Here is a 27,750-nt window from a genome sequence, read left to right as displayed (position 1 = left end):
GTCGACACATAAATACCTCCTTAGCACTTCAGAATGAGTGTCAAACACAAATACATCAGCATCTCGCTTTAAACTGGTAAAATAGCTTCCTGCTTTATGGGTATATGGGGAAAAAAAATCTCTTTGGTAAGAATTTTGATGATTATAATTTTCTTTTTGTAAGATCTTATGGTGTGAGATGTAAAAGCCCACTTACAGTAACAAGGCCCCTAGTTACTGTAAATTGTATAATGCCATTCTCCATGTTTTTGCTTTTGAACAAAAACAAACTTCATTTTCATTTATTCGTATTTTCATCTGTATGTGATTCCACTGATAAATATGCAATGAAAATAAAAAAGAAAGAAAAGAAAGACAACAAGTAACTTTGGCTAAACAGTCGGAATTCATTTAACAAAGCAAGAAGTTTATGCTGTTTAATAAGAAATGAAATTGTAGAATTTTTTTTCTATTTGCAAAAGTTTTGATAACATTGTCACCATAAAACAAATGTGTGTATTGCAGTCTGTGGCAAGAGATATAAGAACCGTCCAGGGCTGAGCTACCATTACACTCACACACATCTGGCAGATGAGGAGGGAGAAGAGGACTCAGAGAGACACACGCTTCCCTTTCAACGCAAGAGCAACCACAAGCGTGAGTCTGCCGGCTGAATATTTACCTTTCAGTTGTTCGTCTTTGTCCATTTTCCATATCATGTGAGGCTTATGAAGAAACAATGAACAGGAAGTTCTGGGTGAAGAGATTTCACAGTGATTCCAAGTCTAAATATTGCATGATTGACTAATTTGTCTGGAGAAGTATTGCGCTGAAATACAGTGGTTACTGAAATGATAAATTTTATATTTGAATGAAAGTGTGTTTTTTTTTTTTTAGATTTACTTTGAGCTTATTGCTCAATAGGTATTTACCGAGTTCAATGGATCACTGGACGGGAAACAGGGTAATCTGTGGCTCTGCAGTCCACAGATTAAGAAACCATCCACATGTACACATTGAAACCAGAAAAAATCAGATCTCAGATTAGCTTTGCAAGGGTTCAATTGCCCTTTAAGAGGAACAAAAATAATGAATAAAATACCAAAAGAAAAGCCAAGGTAGGAACCTTCCCACCGGGAAATGGAAATACTAATAATCTAAGACAGCATTCAGTCAAGCAACATGACAGAAACAAACCTTATTTAAGAATACATTATATCCATACAAAAAGAAATGTATTATTAAGTAAAACAATGTAAAAGAATAAGTAATATTCTTCCTAAAATTCAGCATATCTGCTCAAAAAATTTAACTGTTTTCCTTTGATCGCAGTCATTTTTTTTGCTGCATGTTGTTAGTAGCTGCATGGAAAATTTTATAAGTTTGAACTTGGACCAAAATGAGGACAAAAAGTCAAAATGAGCGGCATGTAGGTTAAAATAAGAAATGAAACCGACAAGTCTTGAACAGGACATGGCACATAGACAGTGTAACGGATATCGTAATGGAAGAAACCAGCTAGGAACGATGAAAACCAGTGAGCCCATAGAAGAAGGCTGAATATGGGGATGCTAATCATTTATGAAAAGGAAGCTGAACTAGAAAATAGCCTTTCATTTAACTGATGTTAGAGAAATGAATCCAAATAGAATAAAAAAAATAACACATGGTTAAACTGATGCCTGGTTCACATAGAAATTGTCAATTAAGAAAAATTGCAGATACTACAGGTTTAGTCCTACAGTGTTTGGCGCACAGTTACATTGTCTGCAAGACACAGCACACAGAGATTTTACTTTAATTCAGATGTTAGACAGGAAATCTCACAAAACCTCTCGGGATCAAGCATTGATTTTAGAGTAAATAAAAAGGACCCTTGAGGAAGAAGCAGTGGAGATATTTTGTGTTCTAATTTTAACTGAGAAAAAAAATTACAAAAACAAAAAGATAAACGGAAAAAGGATCAGTACTTTCAACACTTTGCTATGGAGTTGGGTTTTTCCTCAAGATAAGCCATCACCTGAGTTTCTGATTGGCTACACGTCACATTTATATTTATCCTCAGGGAACACGAGACTAGGATATCGACCCTTAGGATATCAAGCCAAGATAATCCAACATGTTAAATATCACAGATCTGAGGTCCGAGCAGTCCCAACTGTAATAGGGGTGTTTATAATACTGACTTAGAGAAAAATAAAGAACGTCCAAGAATCACAACAGGGCACTGTTCCCTAACCTCTTGGTGTTACAGGAAATGGGTTAACATTACATCCCTTATATACCAACCAGTCAGTGTCAAATAGACATTTTCATCACATTAGAAGTTATTACAGTCACCTTAAATCAAAGATTTTCTTGTGTCATGCTAATGATTATTAGTTATCATCCTTGATAAAAATCATTTAAGATCTTTAGTCTCTATGATTTCACCTAAAGGGCTTTTTGAAAGTATTCAAATTACTTTAACTTGTTCTGTTTTTGTCACAATAAAACCACAAATATATTAATGCATTGGATGCTTTTAAAGCCATTGATGACTTTCCAAAATGTTTGCAATTAGAAGCTAATAAATGGTGCATAAATATTTCAAAAGAATTATTCTAATATGCTAAATAACATAACATGTTTAACTGCCTTCAAAGATCATCTGTAATAATTGAATCCATGTTTAAATTGGTCATAGAATGCAAAACCGAGTTTACATTGTCATAGATGAATGACTATAGTTCAGTGGGTGAAATGGACGTGCAGAGAAGTTCAAACCCATCAACGCCTCTTATCTCTGCAAATCTCACTATTCTAAACCTTCACCATAAAACGGGAGAATCCAAATGCTGTTGGGCTGTTGGGAAGCACAGGGCCGCCGTTGTCCAGGCTACCATCACCGGGTCGGGTTCGGTCGCTCCGTCCTCGCTGGCTAACTGTTTCGGCTATGTGCTGCACTGTAGTCGACCAAAATCCCAGACGATTTCAAAATTCCCCCCGGAGATTTTTTAGGCATGAAAAGTAGGACATGTCCGGGAAAAAGGGGACGTCTGGTCCCCCTACCGTATCAACAATTTGATGTTTCAGTGAGTGAGTAGTTGTTGCTATGATGTGTCTTTGCTCAGCAGCTTCGCTCGTTGTAAATCAACCAATCAGCGCACAGCTCATCTAAATATTCATTATCATACCATAAAAGGAGAAAACCATTTCGTTTCATTCTAGGGCTTTTAACCAGGCTTGCATTAGAGCTCATAGAACAGCAAATATGCCATTTTCAGCCCAAACAATGTTACTCACCCTATTCAGAGACCTTAAGGACCAGCACCAATCATTCTATGACCGTTTTAAGGATCTGAAACAATTAAATTACACGGAAGCTCTTAATCGCTGTTGCATAAATACATTTCTATAAATGACGTATCGATAACTGAGTTTCTTAATAATATTACATTGCGTTTTTGTGAATGTAAGTAAAAGCCTTTTTCAATGATAAAGTAAAAGAAAGTCACATCTTTAACAAACAGTATGACTAGGAAGTTATGATGACTGCATAGTTAGATGAAAGTATGGATCTAGAATTATTATTTGCTCCCTGCTGGAGATATCTAGGATATCTATTTCTATACAGAGTAAAAGTAAATTTTAATGAGGGCACAGTTTTAGTTTAACTGCAGCTAATTGTAAATTTCTGAACATTAAGTTGTGAAATGAAGAGCGCAGTTGGCTACTCTGAGGCTATTTCATCAGAGTAGGGGAATGCATAACCCAGCGGTGTGCAACCTTTACAATTAAAGCAACGTTTTTGACTTCAGCACAGCTCATAAAAGTCACCTAGAGCTGCGAACATTACAAAACCTTTAAAAAAGTTACATTCAGTTCAATTCGGTTTATTTATAAAGCGCCAATTCACAACACACATCATCTCAAGGCACTTTACAGAGACAATTCAACCAGATAATACAGTCAGATTGGTTCAGTTTTCTATCTAAGGAAAACCAGCTGATTGATTTGGCTCATTGAATCGAAGGCAATCCCTCACACCAAGCAAAAAACAAAAGAACAACAGAAACAAACGTATGTTTAATAAATTCTACTGGATATTTTCTCATCTGTGCAATAACCCTGTATAATAATCCTACTATAAAAAAGAAAAAGCTGTCATATGTGGACACAATGTATATACTGTTTATATCCATGCACCTTATATCCAATATTTGAGCTGATATAATGAGTACATTTCTCCACTATGACATCAATCAATCAATCAATCAATCAATCAATCAATCAATCAATCAATCAATCAATCAATCAATCAATCAATCAATCAATCAATCAACCAACCAATCAACCAATCAATCAATCAATCAATCAATCAATCAATCAATCAACCAATCAATCAATCAATCAATCAATCAACCAATCAATCAATCAATCAATCAATCAATCAATCAATCAATCAATCAATCAATCAATCAAGTCTTTAAACAACCACAATTTCTTTTAGATAGTAGGTTTAAAAAGTAGGGAAAAGCTTTTATGAAAGGAAAATGAATAAATACCTAAAAGATTAGTTTGCTCTAATCATTTTTGCCAAGGTGATGAGGAGCCATTATAGAATGCCTACATGTGGCTCCAGAGCCACTGGTTGCAGACCCCTGGCCTAACCTACAGGAAGGGTCTGACTTTTGTGTTCATAGTTTTGTTTCTAACTTGCTTTTAATATCTTGAGACGCTTACAATCTTTCTGTGCACAGTTCTTAGTCAGAGGACATATTTGCACATCCTTCACTGATTAATGGATAAGATTTTTACCCTGAAGCCACTATTTTATTATGTATTCTATTATGTAATATATTATTTTATTATTGTTTGGGAAACAGGAGATCTGGAAACCTTCCTGTTAGACACCAGAGAGTCTCTGTGTATTGAAACTAGTTAAATGCTTCAAACACTCTGGAAATAATGTCAAATAAATCTAAAATATTAAATTTCCTTAAGATTTTTATCTAGTCACAAAACACAGAGCAGCGTGATATACCAGCACCAAAAGGTACATCCATTCATGATATTACCAAATCCTAAAACTCATAAGAATGTGCTCTGGATTTATGCTTTCCTAGCAACTAAACAGACAGATAGCCTCGCGCACCCTTGGTCTCTTGCTTTTTCTAAAGATTATTCGTATGGAATTTAAAGCCAAATTATCATCAAGCATACCAAGATATTTAAAGCAGGGAACGTTTTTAATACTTCGAAGCTCTTTAGCTGATCTTGTTGTGCATAATAATTACATGACACTTAGTAAACCTGGACGCTTTTACATAATTCTAAAAGATTAGATTTACAGATTAATAACTTTAAAGGTTTTGAGAGTGATTTTTGCATTTCTTAGTTTCTGCATCACAAAATAAAAAGATATCTGTTAGGCGGAGCGCTGCGGCTTTGTCTAAAGTCATTTATAAAATGCTCCAGTCTGTGCAACATACGTTAACCTAGTTGAAACTGCTGCCAGGTTACATATCAGCTTAATGAGAGAACAAATGACTCTTCACACAACATTCAGCAGCTATGAAGAACAAACAGTAATACTGTCACAAACCTCTTAATCCACAACACCCTTTATAGTTAAACTCTGAGTGTATGCTTTCATTTACAGCACCCAGTGTGGCTCAATGGCTTACAAATTGTCCATTAGTTCACTGGTGCATAATATCATGAGTTCGTAATGAATATCTACCGTATTGTTTACTAATGCCTTCTGCCCCTTAGGCCAGTTTTAGGCTAATGTTATGGAGAGTTTATACCAGCACAGAAAACAGGATATAAACCCCTTGTGTGTTTCACGATGACTTCAATTTTATTGCTTTTAATTTTCAACCTTGTAAATATTATTTTTGCTACAGCATTTGAATGTGCATTGAGAGTTTTTTAGCATGTTTGTAGGTCAATGCCCCAAATCAGGGAATAAGATGTAGAGCGTTGAGATTGTTGTAGGATTCACCTCATGTTTTGACTGTGGAAAGGTAAGAGTAGAGAATGACATTAAATGCACACTTCTTCTGTAAAATCACTTTTCCCCCCAAATTTTATCTATCTAAACATTTGACTGCATTTTTTTCAGCAGCTAATGAATCAAGCAAGGGTTTGGGTTCCTATGAGGAAGTCTAGATTCAGACCCCTACAGTCTGGACGGCGAGCCATCGAATCGTCGCGTCGTTAAGGGCCGGTTTTCCATCTCCCTGTGATTTGTGCGCAGTATTCTCCTGTGTCTCCATGTTTTGTTAGTTTCTGATCACTCCTTTAAGAAACACAGCATGCGTTTATCCTGAGAGAGGCTGTGCTTTGGTTGGTAATGTTCAGCGAAATTGCTACAGTTTTCATTCTAAGAAAGGCAACAGAAATACTTACAGACATTAAAAAAAAGGAGTATCTTCCTTCTTTGTTCTGCAAGGTCTTCAAAAGCAAACAATTTGCTCAGAGCAGATAAACACTCTATCTGTTCAGTGTATGCTGCACTGCAACATTGTCCAGTCCGAAGCCGTGCTGCCTGTTATTTAATTGGAGGCGTGCTTTTAAATTGGCTTGCCCTAAACAACAAACTGGCCCAGGGTATACAGGTGCTGGTCATAAAATTAGAATATCATGAAAAAGTAGATTGATTTCAGTAATTCCATTTAAAAAGTGAAACTTGTATATTATATTCATACATTACATACAAACTCATATATTTCAGATGTTTATTTTGTTTAATTTTGATGATTACAAATGACAACAAATGAAAATCTCAAATTCATCATATCAGAAAATTAGAATATTACTGAAGACCAATAAAAACAAAGGATTTATAGAAATGTTGGCCAACTGAAAAGTATGAACATGAAAAGTATGAGCATGTACAGCACTCAGTATTTAGTTGGGCCTCCTTTGGCCTGTATTACTGCAGCAATGCGGCGTGGCATGGAGTCGATCAGTCTGTGGCACTGCTCAGGTGTTATGATAGCCCAGGTTGCTCTAATAGTGGCTTTTAGCTCTTCTGAATTGTTGGGTCTGGTGTATTGCATCTTCTTCTTCACAATACCCCATAGATTTTCTATGGGGTTAAGGTCAGGAGAGTTTGCTGGCCAATTAAGAACAGGGATACCATGGTCCTTCAACCAGGTACTGGTAGCTTTGGCACTGTGTGCAGGTGCCAAGTCCTGTTGGAAAATGAAATCTGCATCTCCAAAAAGTTGGTCAGCTGCAGGAAGCATGAAGTGCTCTAAAACTTCCTGGTATGTGGCTGCGTTGACCCTGGACCTCAGAAAACACAATGGACCAACACCAGCAGATGACATGGCACCCCAAACCATCACTGACTGTGGAAACTTTACACTGGACTTCAAGCAACGTGGATGAAGTGCCTCTCTTCTTTTCCTCCAGACTCTGGGACCTTGATTTCCAAAGGAAATGCAAAATTTACTTTCATCAGAGAACATGACTTTGGACCACTCACCAGCAGTCCAGTCCTGTTTCTCTTTAGCCCAGGCAAGACGCTTCTGACGCTGTCTGTGGTTCAAGAGTGGCTTGACACAAGGAATGCGACAGCAGAAACCCATGTCTTTCATACGTCTGTGTGTGGTGGTTCTTGAAGCACTCACTCCAGCTGCAGTCCACTCTTTGTGAATCTCCCCCACATTTTTGAAGGGGTTTTGTTTCACAATCCTCTCCAGGGTGCGGTTATCTCTCTTGCTTGTACACTTTTTTCGACCACATCTTTTCCTTCCCTTCGCCTCTCTATTCATGTGCTTGGACACTGAGCTCTGTGAACAGCCAGCCTCTTTAGCGATGACCTTTTGTGTCTTGCCCTCCTTGTGCAAGGTGTCGATGGTCGTCTTTTGGACAACTGTCAAGTCAGCAGTCTTCCCCATGATTGTGTAGCCTATAGAACTAGACTGAAAGACCATTTAAAGGCTTTTGCAGGTGGTTTGAGTTAATTAACTGATTAGAGTGTGGCACCAGGGGCCATCAATTTTGAACCTTTTCACAATATTCTAATTTTCTGATATGATGAATTTGAGATTTTCATTTGTTGTCATTTGTAATCATCAAAATTAAACAAAATAAACATCTGAAATATATGAGTTTGTATGTAATGTATGAATATAATATACAAGTTTCACTTTTTAAATGGAATTACTGAAATCAATCTACTTTTTCATGATATTCTAATTTTATGACCAGCACCTGTATATGGTCAGAATGGAGTCCTGAGTCTTCTCACAGCATTTGAATCATTTAATTCTTCTTCCCTTTCCACCCCCCACCCCAACACACACTTCCTGCTAACACAAAAAATGCACACACTGCTTCAGAAAATGCAATCTTCTCTGCTGAAATGAAAAAGGAAGCTTAGCCTTTTTGTCGGTCGGAACTGTGTGTGTGCGTGCACATTTATTCGCAGTGTGTGTGTATGCACTGATGTAAATGTGTGCACGCCGATAGGCATTAACCCAATCTGCTGAGGGTCCACCCTCCTATATTTGCAGCACGAGAAATAATATTAATATACCTACTAGTTCATAGCAAAACCTGCATGCATAATTTATGCTATGTCCTGGCTGTCTAGACGCTATAGCATGTATGCAGCTACTAAGACATAAGTGTGAACTGATACTTGAAGAAACTTATCAAAGAAGCTGTGAAAGCGGCGCGTTTCCGAAGCGTTCTCTTCCTGTTCTTTACCATCAGGGTGATAAATGGCAGATTATTCCACAAGGAGATGAGATTTTCCTTCGTTCTCTTGGTCCATCTTTCACCACTTTCTTCTACCCTTCCTCCATCCCTTTCTGCCTCCCCCGTTTTTCCATTTTCTCTCTCCAGTGTTTTGCTTCATCCATCAGCTTTGGCTCCCCTTACAATTATTTTCTTCTTTGTTTCGCATATAACGTCTCTAAAATCAGCCACCATTACGAACATCACCCGTATATATACTAATGCGAGCCACTATAGTGTTTACTCAGACAGAGCAGCAGCATTAAAATTCATGACTGCACCACATATACACTTTTTTTCTTTTGCTCCCAAACAGGAGAAGGAGAGGTTGAAGGTGTAGAGGGAGAGCGGTTAGGGTGGAGGTGCGGAGGTCTCTTTTGGCATTGATGTGAGGTAGGGAGGGGTGGGGGTAGAAGACAAAGAGGAGGTGTCTGTGGTGGCTGCTGGAGGTGCCGATGCTGGAGGTCGGACCTGCAACGCTCCACCTGTAAATTGGTTTTATTGGTATGGATTGGAGGAATTTTGGGGGAATTTTCAGGAAAAGGTTGCAAACACTGAGATATTAAGGGATGGAAGAGATCAAAGTATGTGAATAAAAAATGGCAGGAGGAAAGGTAAGAGAGGGAGGATGGGGGTGCACCCCCCTTCTGTAAAATCAGAACTGATTCAGAGCTCACTTTATCTGGACGGACAGACGGTCCTACGGTGCAGAGCAGCAGGGACTCCTGGTATCCGTGTGTGTGTGTGTATTTTGCATGCATGTTTTGGAAAATTGACACACTCACATCAGACACACACTTCCTCATTTATGTGTGTGCGGCTATTTCTACCGGCTGGGTGTGTAAATGTGCCATACAGCCAATCATGCCCAACTTCCAGTGTGTAACTGTATGTCTGGGACATGCAATTAAGCCCTTTGAAGGTCAGCTTCCCTCTCTACTTTCTCCCTATTGAAGGTTTGTATGCCCCCCCCTTCACTTTTCCATTTGTGTTTTTAAAATGGCAGCCCCATCCTCCACCTGCTGCGTTCAGTCAGTTTAATAGAGGACAAGTTTTGATTAAGCTGCATCTATTACAAACAGCCATATTAAGCTAAATTAAGCTAATGTATCTTTAAGTTTTTCCTGAAAAACGAGCACTGGGAAGAAAGCGATGTGATGTTTTATTGTTTCTCTAACTTCTTTCCACCAATTGTTACGTGCTGAACTTTCCTTTCCTCACATTCATGCCTTTGAAAGCACATTATTTCCAGAAATCTTTCTAATTAAAACTATTCGGTCCAGATAGAACAGCGTTTTAATTATTGAGACAATGAGGCAGAGCTTGATTTTACGTTATTACATCATGTTCTACTCACCCATATTAGTTTTGTGTCATTTGGAGCTGTTCTGAAGATATTCCGTTAATTTATATCCAAGTAATGTCTCCCTATGGGCAACGACTTGAAGGCACAAACTAAACTGTTCATAATTTATTCTTTATGGTACGCCAGCATTCAGAACATGTAGGCGAATCACTGTCCCCCAGACATCTACGGTTATATTTTTTATATTTATATATTTTAAAAACAAAGCGGAGTGTGTGTGACATCATCAGCGCACACCAGCTACCGTTCATTCTTCCTGTCTCGCTCTCGAAATGGAAATTAACGATTCAGATTAGCTAGCCGAATGAAAAGAAGGGGTAGAGCGTAGTTCCTGTTACGACTCCAGTCCGGCGCGCCGATGACGTCATACACACTCCACTTTGTTTAAAAAAATATAAATATATAACCGCGGATGTCTGGGGTACAGTGATTCGCCTACATGTTATGAATGCTGGCGTACCATAAAGAATAAATTATGAACAGTTTAGTTTGTGCCTTCAACTCGTTGCCCATAGGGAGACGTTACTTTGATTACAAAACCGAATATCTTCAGAACGGCTCCAAATGACACAAAACTAATATGGGTGAGTAGAACATGATGTAATAACGTAAAATCAAGGGCCCAATGTAAAAAAAATGGTGTTCCCCTTTAAGTTAAGGCCAGTGCACGGACTTTGGGTATGACAGTGCATGGTTAAATCTAAAAATAGCTTTAAAAGAGAACCCTGTAAACTGCAGCTGGAACATTGAACCTAAGATTCTACATAACACTTTTAACATATAGGGACAGTTTGGTTGTATATCTGGGATCTAGCCTTTAAACAGTCCATTGTTGAATGCTCCTTCAGGGCATTTAAGGTAGAATGACTCAGACTCTGATCAGCAGGAGTCACTTTGATCTACATGCCTGAGAAAATAATGGGACAATCTGAACTGAAAACCTGAGAATCCATCACTTCTAAAGTATGATTTGTTAATACATTTTTTGATTATAATTGTGCTCTTGAAATAACAATGTAGCTACTTTGAAAACATTTAATTGTGTAAAAATCAGTGTTTTAGCTTATTTGTCTTTTTTAATACTTTCTAGTATAAATGCATCAGGCCAAGCCTTCGGTACCCATTCATGCGAATTTGGATTTCTCTTTCAGTGTTATGATATCAGGAAGCACAGAGCTTTTTTTTTTTTTTTTAAAGCTTGGATTACCATAATTGTAAGCATTTTTTTTATATGCCAACAATATTGTGAGAGAAATTTTAATTCCCTGTGTCTCTAAATTGCATGCTGAGATTTTTCAGGTGTTCTTCTAAAAGTTTCTCATAAGTCTTTGATGACTTTTTGGTCCATTCTGCTATAACCCGAATCAATTCGTTTCACTGATAAATTTTGCACTCATCCATCTTTCCAAAAATGTAAAATGGGACCACAACCACAGCTTTGTATTCCAAACATTAACTTGGCGTCAGTTGATTATTATTTTCTCATTTATTTGTTCTTATTTTATTTTTTACCCCTTTTATTCCAACCTTCTGGTTTATATCTTTCGATGTTGCTTCATATTATTTTTTTTCCCCCTATAATGCCATTTTTCCTTGTGAAGTGCACCAGTCCCTCCTGCAGCAGAACACCCACTCATCATTATACTGTGATTTGAACTTCACAGTGTTTTGTTTTATGTTTGTAAGATTCCATCTCTTTCCTTCAAAGGTTATAATGTCCAAACTCTCCATTTTAAGTTTCATTAGGTTAGAGGACTTGCAAAAATGTCACCTTTTGAGAGAAGCATAAAAGTAGTTTTGCCATCAATGTTTAATAAATTCAGTAAAAGATCCCCTCTTCTGGGGTTAATTCACATGTTTTGCACCAAAGCATCCATCTCTGGAACAGAATCTGTCTTCTGCCTGAATGGTCTGCTGCCTATACATTCCCATGCTGTTTATGCCAGCATGTAATTGTTTGAACAGATGTGGTGACTTTAGCCAGCTGGAAATTACACCCAATGATAAACCAGGCTTAAAGAGGCTCACAATTCTCTCCCTGATATCTCAGCTGATTTCCCTTGATTTGTTTTCTGATGTCACAAAAGGAAACGGTGTGTTTGATGTGTCGCCATAAAACACAGACTCTGTTTAGCTTTCATTTAACTCAAATGTTCTGAAGTGAACTATCACAATATTACAGGGAATTGGGGCTTTAACAAATAGTTTGAAAGTGTAATTATGTTATTTCTGTGAACTTCTGACTTTGAACAAAAGGAAAAATATTTTCTACAGGAAATTCTTGCTCATTATTCTTGTGTTCATGTCATTGTAATTTTGATTATGCTACCTAACAAAAACAGAAAATAGTTACAGTATCTCTGGTTTGATGACAGACAGTGAAAACAGAAAAAAAAATAGTTTTTTTTAGTAATGACATGATTTCAAGTTGTTTTTTTAGCCTCCTTAGGGTTATGAAATATTTACATGAGGAGCAGAGAGGGCGGCTTGCTGCTGTTGGATATAAAACAGGGTTTTACCCAAACCAAAGTGTAAATTTTCCACTTTCTTTAGCATTTTTATTAGCCGTCAGTGTGTTTAGTGGGGGTAGCAGCATTACTAAAACATCGACTCTCTGCATAGATCCTTCCAAAAAGCTGCAAAGGTTTCTAAATGCAGTACAACCCCAAACCGTACTCTGTTTTGCCCTCCAGTCACTGTACATCTCTCAGACGTTTTGATATGGTATAGAAAATACATTTTTCTTTGAAATAGCTCCTTATAGCTTCCTACATGCTTTGATTTTATTTAAAACACCTCAGTTAAGCTTTGTGATCTGGTAGCATTCAAAACCGAGAGTCTTGCTGTGAGTTCACTGATCAGAAAGATATTGTATTATTGAGTTTCAGACAAGCTAATTCATCGATTTGTAGATGATAATTTTATTTTATTTATTTTTTTCATTTTTTAAAGCATCTGTAGTAAATAAGAATTGTTTCCAGACCACAGATTTATAAACATCCAAAATTTTCCTCCTCTGGGGTTGGGTAGAATTACTCCTTAAACTTTTAATTGGATTAATTGATATTATTCAGTTATTTAAATAACCGTCAGCTAATTTGGTGATGAAAATCAATTGTTACCTAGAGTAATGGCACACAGGTGGCATTTGCTGAAGGAGTACTCCAAATATTTGTTCATTTAAAAAAAAATTGCTTTCTCAAAGTATCTCTTTTTACATAAGTAGACTAACTAAGAAGATATTCATTAGATTAATAGATTACTAAAATATTCAACTGGTATAGCACTAGGCAGAATAAACCCTAATCTATCATTTCTATTCCCTAATCTAATATTTACCAAATAAAGCCCCAGACTGTTTAGGTGCAATAAATAAAGTATATTAGCAAAATAATTCACCAAAAGCTCTGTGAGTCATTTGTTAGATGTTTTCATTACACTATAATAAGAGGTCTCAGTATGGTTTTTATTTCAATATGCAGCAAGAAGAGTTATGCTGCATCCAGAGGAACTCAGACATGATTACTTTATCATCCAAAGCAGAGAAATATTGACTCAATGCGCACTTTTTGCCCATGCTCAGACAGTTTATTTGTTTTGAACTTTTCACATACTCTGACATTCCCTCTAAGGTTTTGATTGGTTAATTGTTGCTGCTGCTGCTGCTGCTGTGTGGCGCCAGAGAGAGGAAGGGGAGAGATGGCTGTTGCCTAGCAATCTTGTTGCCATAGATACCGCCAGTGCTCCCTCCTAAAGAGTAAACAGCTTTGTACATTGAAAAGAGAGAAAGATGGAGAGGAAGAGGAGGAAGAGGAGGAGAGGAGCAAGGGGGGAGAGTTATGGAAAGATCAGAAATTGTGAGAAGAAGAAATAAAGGAAAGCCGAATCTGAGAAGTTCAAGTGGTAGGAAGAGCATAGAGTCGCTCAGAGGAGTTCATTAAAAATAACATAAAGAATGGGAGGAGTGAGAGAAAGCAGACAAAGAGAGAAGCAGAGCGAGGCACAGAGTTGAGGACCAGGAAAAGAAAAATCTCTTCATGATTCATCATATAGATCCCCCCTGACACTCTGCCTGCTAGGGAGAAGGCAGCGTAATATTGGAGTCTGCTTCATTTGGCATTCTGTCTCAAGATGTGGAGCTGTGGCTTTCTGCCTGGATGTTCTGTGGTCCCTCAGTGATCTTGGCCATGTTTGGAAAAGCCAACCACAGCACACCACCCTCCCACCAACTCCATCATTGCTTTCCATCACTTTCTGGTCGTTCTTTTCCTCATGTAACTAAAACAAACAGTGACTTTAGCATTTTCAAATAAAAACAATCAGCAACCATTACAGAGAAAATTATCTGTAAGCAACACTAATTATTACTCTGAGGGGTATTTTTTTTTTAATCTTTTTTTTTATCTTGATCATGTATTTGGTTCTTTCTATCAAACCTGGTGCAGAAAACGAGGCTGCTTGCATTAAAATTCTGGTTGGAGTAAACAACTAAATGAAAACAGCATCTACCGACTAAAACTCCATATTTCTGATCAAAACCTTCTCCCAAAAAATGGGATGCTGCGTTTCCCCCCCTCTTTTTTTGTGTGAAATTCTCCCCTTTTATGCACTCCGCTTTGTCCCAAGTGGTAATTTCTGACATTTCCACATGATGGTGCAGGCCCGGAAACGCTGTACAGTGGACCATGAGAGGCTGGGCGCAATTCAAACAGGATTTCACAGTCACATTCCCAGCCGGCTTTCTCCCCTTGAACCAAATAGGATTAATAATTTGAATTTTAACTCTTTATCGACGGGGACATTGCTCTGTGCTGGCTAAGTGGCTCTTTCCTGAGAGTTTGCAAATGTGAACACATTTGCTCAAAATAATCACACAAACACACACACACATAATCACGCCGTAAGCTTGTCTAAGGCTGATTTCTTTATATGGATGATTTATGGGAGTGGTTGCATGTCTGTGTGCGGGGGGGCATTCTGCATGTGTTTTCTGTATGTGCACGCATGAGAGGGCTGCAGAGCCTGATAGATAGACTCTCTGTGGTCTGTGTGTTGTCTTGGGTCAGTGTGATTACAGTGCAGCCATATATCAAGTTTTACTATGCACCAAAACAGCCTCCGTCCTCTTTACTTTGCAATGTCATCTCAGCACACTAACTCACGTTGCACACACAAAAGAACACAACCGGTCCCATAATGCACCGAGAGTTACGCAAGCTGCTGAGTGGACACGAGTGGAGGTAACACTTGTTTCTTTGTGCTGTGCATGAAAACGGCCGAAGGTTAGGAAGGGTGTGGTGAAGATAGAGATGGGGTTTAAAACGAGCAGGTTTTAGGGAGAAACAGAGGACTGGTGTGGGGGGTGGGTGTGGGGGGGACGGCACTGGCACAAGCATTAGTGTGACAACAGATGGATTGCAGCAAAGAGTTCCAATTTCCTCTCCGAGAGTGAAGCAGGAGCAGGCATCTAAAGAAAAAGAAAAAAAACAACATAAAAAAAAGAGATGAAACATGAAAAGTGAAGAAAAAATAGAAGCACAATGAAGCGTAGAAGAGATGAAATCAGAAGCAGAGAGAGGAGTAGCAATAATGAGAAACTGCAAGGAGGAAGAAAGAGGAAGAGGATGGCAGGAGGACAGAAGCAGAGAGAGAGAGAGAGAGAAAGGGAGGAAGGAAGGAAGCCAGTGACTTTTCATCTGTGACTGACGGTTTCCATCTGACTGCATCTCTGTCTCCTTCTCTGCATAAAAAAAACCCCTGAAAATGTCTCCTTAAGCGTTTGGGGTTCTGTCAGTGTGAATGTGAAGTATGTGCTGCTGGTTTGTGCCTTATACTTTCTCCTGCTTTGCATACATCCAGTGCCTGTTGTCCTCTGAACAATATCTGCTACTTTAAATATATTTCCCTATGTGTGAGTGTGTGTGTGGCTGCAGAGAGGTTAGAGAGGCTCTTGTGCATCGTGTTAAAATGAACAGGGAGGGAAACTGGACAGCCAAAGTTATTATGCAAAGGCATGGTGGTAAATCTCTGCATGTGCACGCGCTGCTTACTGTATGTGTGGGATTTTTGCCATGCATGTATGTGCACTCATTGTGCCGGCTTGCACTACCCCTCAGAGGCTTTCCTCATTAAGCAGGAAGGCGAAAGGAGTGCATAGTGTGTGTTTTCACATGCTGCTGCTTCGATACAACATGGACACATTTTTTCCCTGCTTCCTTTCCTTCTCTCCTATTCACTTCCTCCTCGTCTTCTTCCTCCTCATTTTCTTTTTTTTCCACTTTTGCTCAAACCCTACCCCCTCCCTGCCTTTCCCCCTCCCACTCCTCTTTATCATTTCCTCCTCCCATCTGAACCTGCTATACTGGAAGCCCTGTGGTCCTGAGTCTAAAGGAAAAATACAACAAAATGGCTACTGTCTGTAAAGACTTTTTGCCTACTTTTGTATAACTGCTGCGAACCCCCACCCCACCCCCGCCAAATTTATTCACTTCAGTCAGTCCATTAAAAAGCAAAATGCCATTTGAATGTTTATGCATTAGAGGTACAATCAAGCAGCGGAGATGGAAATTGAGAAAAAGAAAACAAACTGGAAATATTAAAAGATGCATTTCAGAGGAAAAACCCATAAATATTAATGCACACATAGAAAGGCTAAGAGATATACTTATTGAACAAAAATACTTTTCTTAAGAAACTTTGAAAGAGACTGTCATTTCAAGAGATGCACTAAAATCTACCAAATAAAAAAAAAAGATAACTTGGCGTCCAAGTTATCAACATCCAGCCCTGAATTAAAGGTTCTATTAAACTTTTCCTACCAAAAACGTCTCAATGTCTAAAGTTAAAGCAACACTGTGTTAGTTTAGGTCATACTTTACAGATTTAGCGCCCTTGAAAGCAACTGGCAACCCTCTACTGTCGCAAAATAAACCTGTCTCCTATGATGATTGGGAATTTAATATCAGATAACTTCAGAGCAGCAGATAAGATTAGATTAGATTACATAGAACTTTATTGATCTCACAATTGAGAAATTCACTTGTGACATCGGCTCTTATAAACAACAGCAGGTGCACAAAGGAGGAAAAGATGCATGAAGTATCAACATATTCTCATTATCAGTTCATATGAAATCGTATAAAAAGTTATGCACACTATTTCGTACGTTTTGGACGTTTTTTCTCAAAAAAACACATCAGTGCGCATGCGCTGGCAATCATCACTTATTCATGTCTCTAACTACGTTGCTTGCTGTTTTATATCTTAGAGTTAGAGTTAGGGTCAGGGTTAGGGCTATTTGTAATTTATATTCTATATTCGTGAATGGTGCGTCATATGCGCATGCGCATACGACGAAAAAAACGTCCAAAACGTACGAAATTACGGTGCATAACTTTTCGTACGATTTCATACGAACTCATAATGAGAATACACTGGAAGTATATACAGTGCATCCATATATATACAGTGGATGGTAAAAAATAAAGAAGAAGAAAGAAGAAATTATATATAGTAAGGATTTAATGTATGTTATGTACAGGTATCTTATGCTGTGGCAGGTACAGAAAATGTGAAAAACAGGGCATCTTTTGTTGACTAACAACAAATTGTATTATTTTTTAATTGCTTTACAGATCACTTTCTCCTCAATTCTGAGTGAAGGCTGTCCTCTGGAGTGAGGAATGAGCTATTTTTATTTGCCTGCAGGGATGATATTGGTCTTAAACAACCATTTGTATTGAGCTTAAAGTGAAGAGAATGAAATGCAATTTTGAAAGAATGCAATTTATAAAACTTAATCTGAAAAAAAAAAAGTTAAAAGTGAAAATATAAAAAATGGTATAAGTTTTTTTTTTTTTTTTTTTAAAGATAAAACAACTGAGGTAACTGAAATAGGTGACGGCTCTTGCAATGCAGGATTATTGCACAGGATATTAAATAGTTATTGCACAGTTATTGCAGCGTCTTTACTCCAGGTTATAGTGCAGTGGCATTGTAAAGATTGAGAACGCCACCATATTCACCACTTTCGATTAAAACCTACATCAGAGAACCAAATTTATGTCTGATCTGTTAAGATTTGCAATGTCTTTTGTTGACTAACAGCAAACTTTAGCTTAGTACGTTTAAGGGGAGACTTCCATAAAGCGCCACTCTGTGTCACATTACTCATTCAGTGACAGATCAGACTCTCAAGTTACATAAGGGAGATTTTGCGAAGAGAAATCCGCAAATATCATGCATGCCAAGTGCTGTATACTAATGTAAAAAATCCCCTCATATATCTCATAGTAAAGCTAATTGTTTGCCTCAAACTTACATGGGTTTACTTTAAAGTTACAAAAACAGTTTACAGATTATAGTGCTATCCTATTTGCACTGAGAATTCACTCACCACACTATGCTGGATGCTTAAAAATGAAGGTAAACCCTATGCATGTCACCCTTGTTGGTAATTTCTTCTGTAAATATTTGAAACCTACATAAATAGAATGAAACAGCTTTCTGCACTGCAAATTCCACAGCACTGATCCCAACATGCGTACTGTTCAGATCAGATTACACGAAAAGCTACAGAAGTCACTCAGAGATGTGACAGGACTTTAAGTAAAAAAAATTATTATGAAGCATTTCTTTTTTAGTAAGCCAGATATGTCAAACTAGGCAGAAAGAAAGGCATAAACCAACCGTGACCATATAAGAAGAAGTGGAAAATGGATGAATCATTTAATCAGCTAATGTTGTAATGTTGGTCTTCTCTGTATAGCAGATTGAATCCACGGTGGCTTTACTTTATTTAGTGTTGATATGTGGGGAAAATATGTTATTTTAATTTTTTTTTATTGTTTATATTTTTGAGCAAGGCTGTACACCATAATAAATTCATCAAGGTGATAATCCTTCCTTTATATATTCTGTCATGATCTTCTGATCAACAGAGGCCTGCATTCAGGCAGACGCTAGCTCTGGGAATCCCAGTGATAGCTCCCTTGAAGGTGGCCAATCACTGGGGGATACCCCGCTGCTGTTCAAAGCATCTGAAGATTATATAAGTGTTTTTTTCCAGGCATGTGATAAAAACTGCAAATACCATAATATAACATTTTTGCCCAGAAGTTTTGACACTTTTAGATCTTGTGTAGGTATTAATTCTAATATTTTTCACCACACTTTTCTTTGTAGTTACATCAAAAAAAATCTCTCTAAATTTTAAACCTAGCAGAGTGTAACCTGTTAGTATATTTTCATGCTCATTTTTCATGGTTTTATGATGACAGCTCTGCAGTAGGAAAGATCACGACTTGGATGCAGTCACTGTCCCCCTCCCATCTCCGGGATCAGCGACTCTTATTGGTTGACGTGTCGCATTGAGCTGTAAAAGCTCAGATCTTCCAACCACGTTAAAGCTTGAAGCTTAGAAAGCCTTAAGAGCACCCAAACCTGCAAACGTGTCAAAACATTCTGCACAACAAGGCCCTTTGACTCTAGCCTCGTGAGACCATCCTGATCTCGCAAGCTTTCAAGGTTTGACTCGCAGATCCGTCTGGAGACTCTCCGTTAAAGAAAATTTGGAGCCGTTCATCAAACAAACGTCCAATCAGCGTTGGCTTTGAGGCGGGGTGAGGTGTGACGCAACGAGAAGCGCGACAGTTCAGTCTAAAGAACATGGTGGCTTCAGCCGATGAAAGTAGCGTTAGCGTGGCTATCGAGCAAGTTTTATCGGAATTACAGAGTATTTCTTCACTGAAAGAAGATCAAAACACTGCTCTGGAGGCTTTTCTCAGAGGAAAAGATGTTTTTGCTCTTCTCCCGACTGGTTTCGGCAAGAGTAGCCTGGCTTGTGGTTGTGTTTTCCTCTGTTAGTACGTCATATGCTTCGTTGATCTGATTGGTTTATTTGGCCCGTCTATCACTAACACCAACATTCGTCCCTTCCCAAAATTACTTCAACGGAAGGTTTCCAGATGGATATGCGAAGCAAATCCAGCAAATCCATCTGCCGGAGTCAGGTTACTTTGACTCAAGTCCACCATTGACTTTGCATGTAACTGGATGCCCCTAGTGCGCAAAAGGCATTGGGTGTGACCACAACATCACTGATTGGCTTGGATAATATAATAATTTAACTTTATTGATCTCACATTGGAGATATTAACCTCTGCATTTAACCCATCGTTGGCCGCCCGGGAAGCAGTGTGGAGTTAAGGGTCTTGCTCAGAGACCCAGAGTGGCAGTCTGTGGGAGTGGGGCTCGGACTCAGATTGTCAGGATTCCCTAATCACTAGGCCACCGCTCACACGTTTTTTTTTTATGTTGTTTTTTTTTAGGCTGCCAGCTAATGTCCACCACCTCCCCATGAGTCAAGAGTATCCGTAAACATAAACTTTCAAGTCTTACTGTAACTGAATCTTCCTACCAAAGGATTTTATTTAAAGAATTTCTTTAAAGATATAGCTGTATACTTTCTGTTACTTTCATGAACATCCCCCTAGGATAACATGTTTTTGCTCCTTTTATCTAGAATTACCATTTATTTATCTCCACTCATCTTCGCATCAAGTTTTATTCAATCCTGCAGAATGAATTGATCCCACAGCATGAGTAGCTATCACTACCGTGTCTACCAAGGGGACAGTTCGATTTAGGATTTCTCTGACCCCAAGAACCTTGTTTCTCATCTTACCATCCATATAACAGAAGATTTCCTCAGGCTGACCATCTGTTAATAAAAAATACTTTTTTTTTCTGGGGGTCTTTTTAGTGTACAGAAAGTTTTCACCCCGACATTACCCCTAACCCCCAACCAACCTTTTCAGCAGTTGAACATAACGTCAGCTGCAGTAAATAGTTGTTTAAACAGTTAATCAACTGCACTTCAAAACTACCATCTTTTAAATGTAATAATTTTTATTCAAACTATTCACTGTGTGAAAGAATGCAACATTTGCTAGCAATACTTTTTTAAAATACCTTTAAAAAAGGTTTTTGATTCGTCTTTTAAGAATTCAACTAATTGGCTCTTGACCTTATGGCATTTGAACGTCAAAGGTGGTGAGAGGCAGTATATTGAAGGTTAATATCAGACTAAAAATACTGATCTGGGATATTGACTTGTTTGCATTGTTAATCCACTCTTTTCTCATCACTAAGCAGTTCCTGTTTGTCTCCCTCTCACCAACTAGTAGAGCAGTATTTGCTGCATGGTTCAAAAATAAACCTGTTGAACCAAAAACCGAGGAATAAAAAAAATTCATCTCTTAAAGATTGGATCGTTTTATCTGTTTTAAAAGCATTCAAGATAGATTTCCTCATATTTAATGTCTTAAAAAAGACGGTAATATTTTAAGCAATTAGGTCAGACAGCAAAGGAAATTAGCGCTCCTTCGAGCTACATTTGTAAAGACTTTTTTTTAAAGGAATATTCAGCTCTTTGCCTTAAGCACGATAAAAGTGATTTGAAAAAGATGAAAAACAAGAGAAATAACTTGTTTTTGATAAAAAATTATAAGACATAAGTGTTTGAAATTATGTCGCGAGAGCTCGAAAGCAAAATAACAACAGATTGTAATGAAGGAGCAGCATAGAGGAGGAAAAGAGGAGAAAATGAGACTGTTGGGGGGAGAAAGGAAGGGAGAAGGGTTGGTGTTATTTGGGGGGGAGAGGGGCCATTTGAGAATTCATCTCTTGCTGGATAATTCCCAGGAGGATCTCTCTCCAACACTTGAAAGCTGTGAAGTGTGCGGTTCTGCTCGTACTCCTCCTGGTAATTGGAAGAGAGGAGGGGAGGGAGAGAGGGGAGAGGATGGTCAGGTAAAGGAGGAAAAAAAATTTGGGGATGAGGGGTAAGTAAGGAAGGAAGGCATTGTCAGGAGAAAAGGTTGAATTAAAAACATCATACAGCTTTTTTCTTTCCTCTCTGGGTCACTTTATTTCTTTCCTCTGTTACTTTTCTTTCTATTTTAGCTCCACATTTCCACTCCTCGATATTGTCTCCCTCTATTACTATTCTCCTCCCTCCCCCCCCCCCCTCGGCAGCACTGGCGTGTCTGTGGTTGCAGGCGGCTTCTGAAACATGGCCACAAGCGTTTAATCATTGATGGGAGATTTTTTTTTTCTTCTCCTTTTGCGCAGGCAGGCCAGCGGGCAGCCTCGACTCACTCACGTACATCAGGACCTGCTGATTCACTCTCTGGAGTCCTTGAAATCACGCAAAAAAAGGGAGCCAACAACGCAAACAAAGACACACACAGACAGATAAAAAGAAAGAAAGGCAGACAGAATGTGTTTTAGACGTTAGAGTGTGTCTGACTGTCTGTCTGCTTTTCTCCCACCAGGGAATCTGAGATGCAATCAACAGCAATTAGCCCAAATAAAAGCAGTGAGATAAAATAAATTTGTTTGGTCACAACAAGATGATAGAAATGTGTTTGCGTTGGCCTCAGGCCTGCACGCCTCGGCTCTGCAGCTTTACACATCCTCTTGCTACTCTCAGCAAACATCTGGTTCTGTTGGTTTATTAATAACTAAATACACATCGATGCACAGAGCCTCCACCAGCACCCTCTCTGCAGCTTCCTCAGTTTGTTCTCACATTCAGGTCCAAAATTATCGACTTTAGCCATGCAAGCTCTGCAAGAGAAGCTATAATATTCTGATCTTTTTTGGCTCTGCCAGAGGATTGTTAGTTCAACTTTATAAAAATGTTTGCTTCACAAAAGTACTTTGTCAATGAAACTTTGGAAAACGTCTCAATCAAAAAATCAAATTAAATTATTTTCTTCAAATTTTTCCATATTTTGTTTTCAAATGTTAGAATTTCAAGTTCCTGTTTTTTAAATTTGATTATTACAAATGGAATTATTTTTGAATTGCTTTACAGATCACTTTCTCCTCGCTTCTGAGTGAGGGCTGTCCTCTGGAGTGAGGAATTAACTATTTTTATTTGCCTGCAGGGATGATATTGGTCTTAAACAACCGTTTGTATTGGGCTTAAAGTGAAGAGAATGAAATGCAATTTTGAAAGAATGCAATTTATAAAACTTAATCTGAAAAAAATGTTAAAAGTGAAACTATAAAATAGGTTTTGGAAAAATAAAAGCTAAAGAAACATCAAAGTTTGTTATTAAGCTTTTCAAAGTTTCATTTCTGGATTGCACTTTTTTTTCAAATTTCCTTTTAGAAACTGTGTTTTTTTTGTTTTTTGTTTTTTGTTGCTTTTAGGAGTAATTGAACATAGTTCAATTATGAAAGTACTGAAAAACACTCCATAGCCAAATATTAGAAACAGTTGGAACATGGCTAATATTAGTATTTTCCTAGATTCAACATGCAGCTAACAACTCAAATACAGTTGTTTTTGTTTTTCATCTTACACCACATCACTGGACACATTAGGCAATTTAAAATACATTCCTAAATACCATTTTTTTTTCATAAGCACTTCAGCTAACATCCTATCTTCACTCTACCCCATCAGTGAAACCCCTCCGTTAGCAGCATTACATTAGAAGATATTACGCCTCCAGAGTCTATGAACTTAAAGACTAACGGAGTAGAATCAAACTGATATATGTTCAGTCTGTGGCCTTATAAAACAAACTATCAACAAAAAAAAAAGAGAGTACAGCTAATGTCGTCTACTCTGTAGGATGAACATATATTCGTTTTTCCGAAAAAGTTAAAAATAATCCACTGGAATTAATTTCCAAGTTTGAAGACATTTCGCTTCCAGGAAAATGTCTGGATTAGAGTTGAGTTCGAGGCTATTTGGAATGACTATGACCTCGATGACTGAGGATCTTCACCAGCATACATTTGTTTTTCCATTTCACAAAGGTTTTATATTGTACGTAATGTATTCATTCACACACAACGCTTAAAACAACCATTTAACTTTTCTTTGTTTTATTAGGATTTCATTTCGAATGTGTTTCCATATCGAGAGGCTAGATGGGCTTTGAGTTAAACCATTTCATTAAAACTTTAATCGGCTAACAAAACTTTCAGTTTGCTAACCCTGTTTAAAAATATGAACTCTGGATTAGAACAGAGGTACACTTATTAATTTCATCCCACAAATGATCTTTTTGTTAATGGGAGAATTTAATTTTCATCTGCTCTTTCAATATGTCTAAAAAAAAAAAACATTGATACAGAAGATCCTTTGAAATGAAATATATTAAAAACTAAACAGTCAGATTTCGTTCATAAAAGGTACACACATGCATGAGAATCATCACGCCTGTAAAGGTATGTGAGAAGCCTGATCTTTTTCCTGTGGATGCCTTGTTGCTAAATGTTCAAGATGATATTTTCTAATAGGTAAAACAATAACCCTGGATTATTATCAGGGATTATCAGGCCACAAATAAGTGATAAACACTGCAAAAGGTAATAGCTGCACATGATTTAGACAGTTTGACTCTTTACTGGAGATCTTCTGTTACTGATTAGATAGAAAAAGGGGGTAAATATTATACAAACAAACACATTTAGTACTTCCTGACAGAACTGATCAGGAGCAGCAGAAAGATGCCTTACATGGATGTCCAGGAAAGCAAAAGACAATATGTCCCCGCCATCATCGACCGTCACCCTGGGTGGAGAGCCACTGCTCTGATTGAGTTGACATCGCTGCCCGCCCCCAAATATACCTTTGTTAATTATTTCATTATTCGTCTGTCTGATGGATCAATCTAGAGTGGTGTCTCTATGTCCTGCAGCCGCATCCTCTGTAGCCGTAGTTTCCTGTTTGCAAGATTTTCAAAATAAATTGTGGTCGTCTAAAACTTATATTATTTTTTACTCTCTTTTTGAGGTCCTGTGTTGTGAAAAAAAGCTTTAAAAAGCGCTATAGTGACAATTTTGTACTTAACCGCCACCTTGTGGTATTGTTAGCAGGATGGACCTGGTGGGAAACGATGTCAACTCCTGAGAACGAAAGTCATATACTTTTTTCATATTATATACTTGAACAAAACTTCAACATTAATACTTATACCCCAATAAAAAGTTATGTTTTTGGTATTTCTTTTAAATCAATGTATTAAAAATCATACAGTCCTGGTGTGTTTGCTCTATGCAGGCTTCCATTGTTAGCCAACACTTTGAACATGGTAGTCTGCAGGCAGTTCTTTTCCTCTGTGATCGCTGACGGACTGGGCCACTGGGAACTGTGAGCAAATGAAGAGGGCAGTACCTGCCTCAACACCTTTGATATTTAATGGAAAGGTCACAAAAAAAAACCAAAATGTGTTGCATCAGCACTTTCACAAAATAGTCAGTTATCGAATCAACAATGGTCTTAGAATGATGTCCAGTTTTGTTGCTCTTGATTGAATTTTTACTTTTTAACGTAGAACATACTTAATCTTCATCCATTTTCTATTTTGTTCATTTTGTTTTGTTATCATCGCTACTTTATAGCTACTTTGTTTTCAGACAGAATTGAACAATTTATTTATTACACTAATTTGGAGCATCTCAGCTCCTTTATATTCATCAAATAAAGATTTAGGCGATGGGAAACAACGTTTGTGAGGATTCATTCAGTAGACTCACACTCAAACAACTAAACATGTCACAGTAGGACTTTTTTGGAATTGCAAATCCAATCAAAGCTTTTTTATCTCCAATACTAAACAGCAGGTTTAGTGTAATATAACTAAAACATCCATTTTGGAGCCTTTCCTTCTTCTTTTCTTTTTTGAGTGCATTTATTTCAAATACATAAAGTTTATTGTTTGAATAACATGTAACTTGATCATTATGCAATTCAAACAATAAAATAGACTTAGTATTATTGTACTACATTAATTATAAATACATAAACCTAATGATTATGTATATTAAAGAAATAATACATTAAACTAATGAATATGCATCATAAGTTATATTTCATATGTTTGTAGTAAAATTACCAAAAAAAAATTTAAAGCTACAGTGTGTAATAATTACAGGAATATACAGTCAGAAATGTAATATATTATACATAACTATGTTATTTATCATCATCTACGAGCTCAGCCTCTTAACCTTAATATTTGCGTTGCCTTAGAATTCGTTATTTATAATTACTTAGGAGCGGGTCTCGCAGCCATGGAGGCAGACATCTTTGCGCTACGGCAGCGCAGAGCCAACAAACTAGCGATTGCGAGATCGCCCATTACGCTCCAAAGTAACTACGGCAAGTTGAGAGAGATCAACTGAGACGGTACTGAACAATAGATGGCAGTATTAAAATTATCTATGTAAACAAACCTCATCACTTGAGAAGGTAGGTGATGCGGACGTTGTGGAAGACATTTTGTCCCGTAACGCTCGCCGTACTGTTGGGGGGCAGAAGCAGTGGGGGGGAGATGTTCATGTTGCTGCGGTCTGCAGTCTGGACGTTAGATGTCGCTGAAAATTGCACACTGTAGCTTTAAGAGAATTTGTTAAGTAAATAACTTGCAAAAATCTTAAAATTTGGGTGAAATGTTCTTGTGAGTGAAGAAAGGAATATAGAAATAGGTAATTATAATTTGGTGCCCCAGATATCAGTGTTCATATTCATTAACATCAGCCCTAAATAATCTGACTATTTAAAATTGTATTTTATTTTCTCTGTTTATTTATGTAGAGCCATATGACAGCATATATTGTCTCACAAACATTTTCAATAAAAAAGTTTATTAAATGGAATCATAAAGACACTTTTTAAGTGTAGATTAGCATTCAGATTGATCAAACATTTCTACATACTGAAACTTAACAGATTGCATTAATTAAGGCAGAATGTAATCCTCCCAGGTTACATTGCCTGTACACTGTCACTATTTACTTTGCAGCAGTCCATCATACCAGGAATGCATGTAGCGACTGTGGAGAGAAAAAAATTATCATGTATAAGGAATCTCCAAAACAGGGATCTGTGTGAACAGCCTTCTGGAAAAGCTGACTGGGGTTTTAAATCGAGGCTGCAGACACTTAGAAAGCACAGAAGCAGTGTTCTGACAGTAGTTTCAGTTCAAATCAGATTTAGCAATTTAGCGCCAAATGACAACTCTCTCAGGGCAACTTACAACAGAAGAGAAAAGACAAAGTTTAGTGGCAGTAGTGGCTCTGCTTGACAAAGCAGGTAAAAAGCTAAGTCTATAGCTTTGTTTATGAGACTAGAGTCGACCACTGACAGCCAGGACCTAGTGGATCATCTACAGTAGAGCAGGGGTGTTAAACTAGTGCCAGAAAGGGCCGTGTGGCTGCAGGTTTTCTTTCCAACCAAGCAATACAGTAGCACACCAGACTCGAGTCATCTCACCAAGTCATCATGTTAAGACAGGACTCACTTGATAAAATGACTGGAGTCTGGTGTGCTATTGCTTGGTTGGAAAGAAAACCTGCAGCCACACGGCCCTTTCTGGAACCAGTTTGACATCCCTGATCTAGAGGAGAACATGAAGCTGTTCATGGAACTATAGTAGCTCAGGCCACAGGACGGTTACACAGCTTAACAGAAAATAAGTCCAGATGTTGCTCCTGTGAAAGACAAAAAAACAACAGATTTAAAACATAAAAAATATAATTTAACTGCTGCAGCTGCAAAGGATTGTGGGATAGAAATGTTCTTTCTCCTTTCACATTGGACAGTGAATGTATTGCTGAATCAGATAATAAAGCGAGCACTG

The 27,750-nt window shown here is 37.9% G+C and overlaps 1 protein-coding gene across 1 annotated transcript in view; it reads left to right on the top strand.

Moving 5' to 3' along the window:
- dpf1 (D4, zinc and double PHD fingers family 1) overlaps positions 1 to 27,750 on the top strand; it is a 73,596-nt gene that overhangs the window by 23,255 nt on the left and 22,591 nt on the right. The window contains exon 7 of the mRNA XM_038273399.1: positions 505 to 636. Coding sequence (XP_038129327.1) covers positions 505 to 636 — 132 coding nt within the window. The remainder of the gene's footprint in view (positions 1 to 504; positions 637 to 27,750) is intronic.

Source organism: Cyprinodon tularosa, unplaced genomic scaffold, assembly GCF_016077235.1.
Source record: "Cyprinodon tularosa strain WSP-4 unplaced genomic scaffold, ASM1607723v1 ctg87, whole genome shotgun sequence".
NCBI classification, from domain to species: domain Eukaryota; kingdom Metazoa; phylum Chordata; class Actinopteri; order Cyprinodontiformes; family Cyprinodontidae; genus Cyprinodon; species Cyprinodon tularosa.
This window is presented reverse-complemented; position numbering and strand designations above follow the sequence as displayed.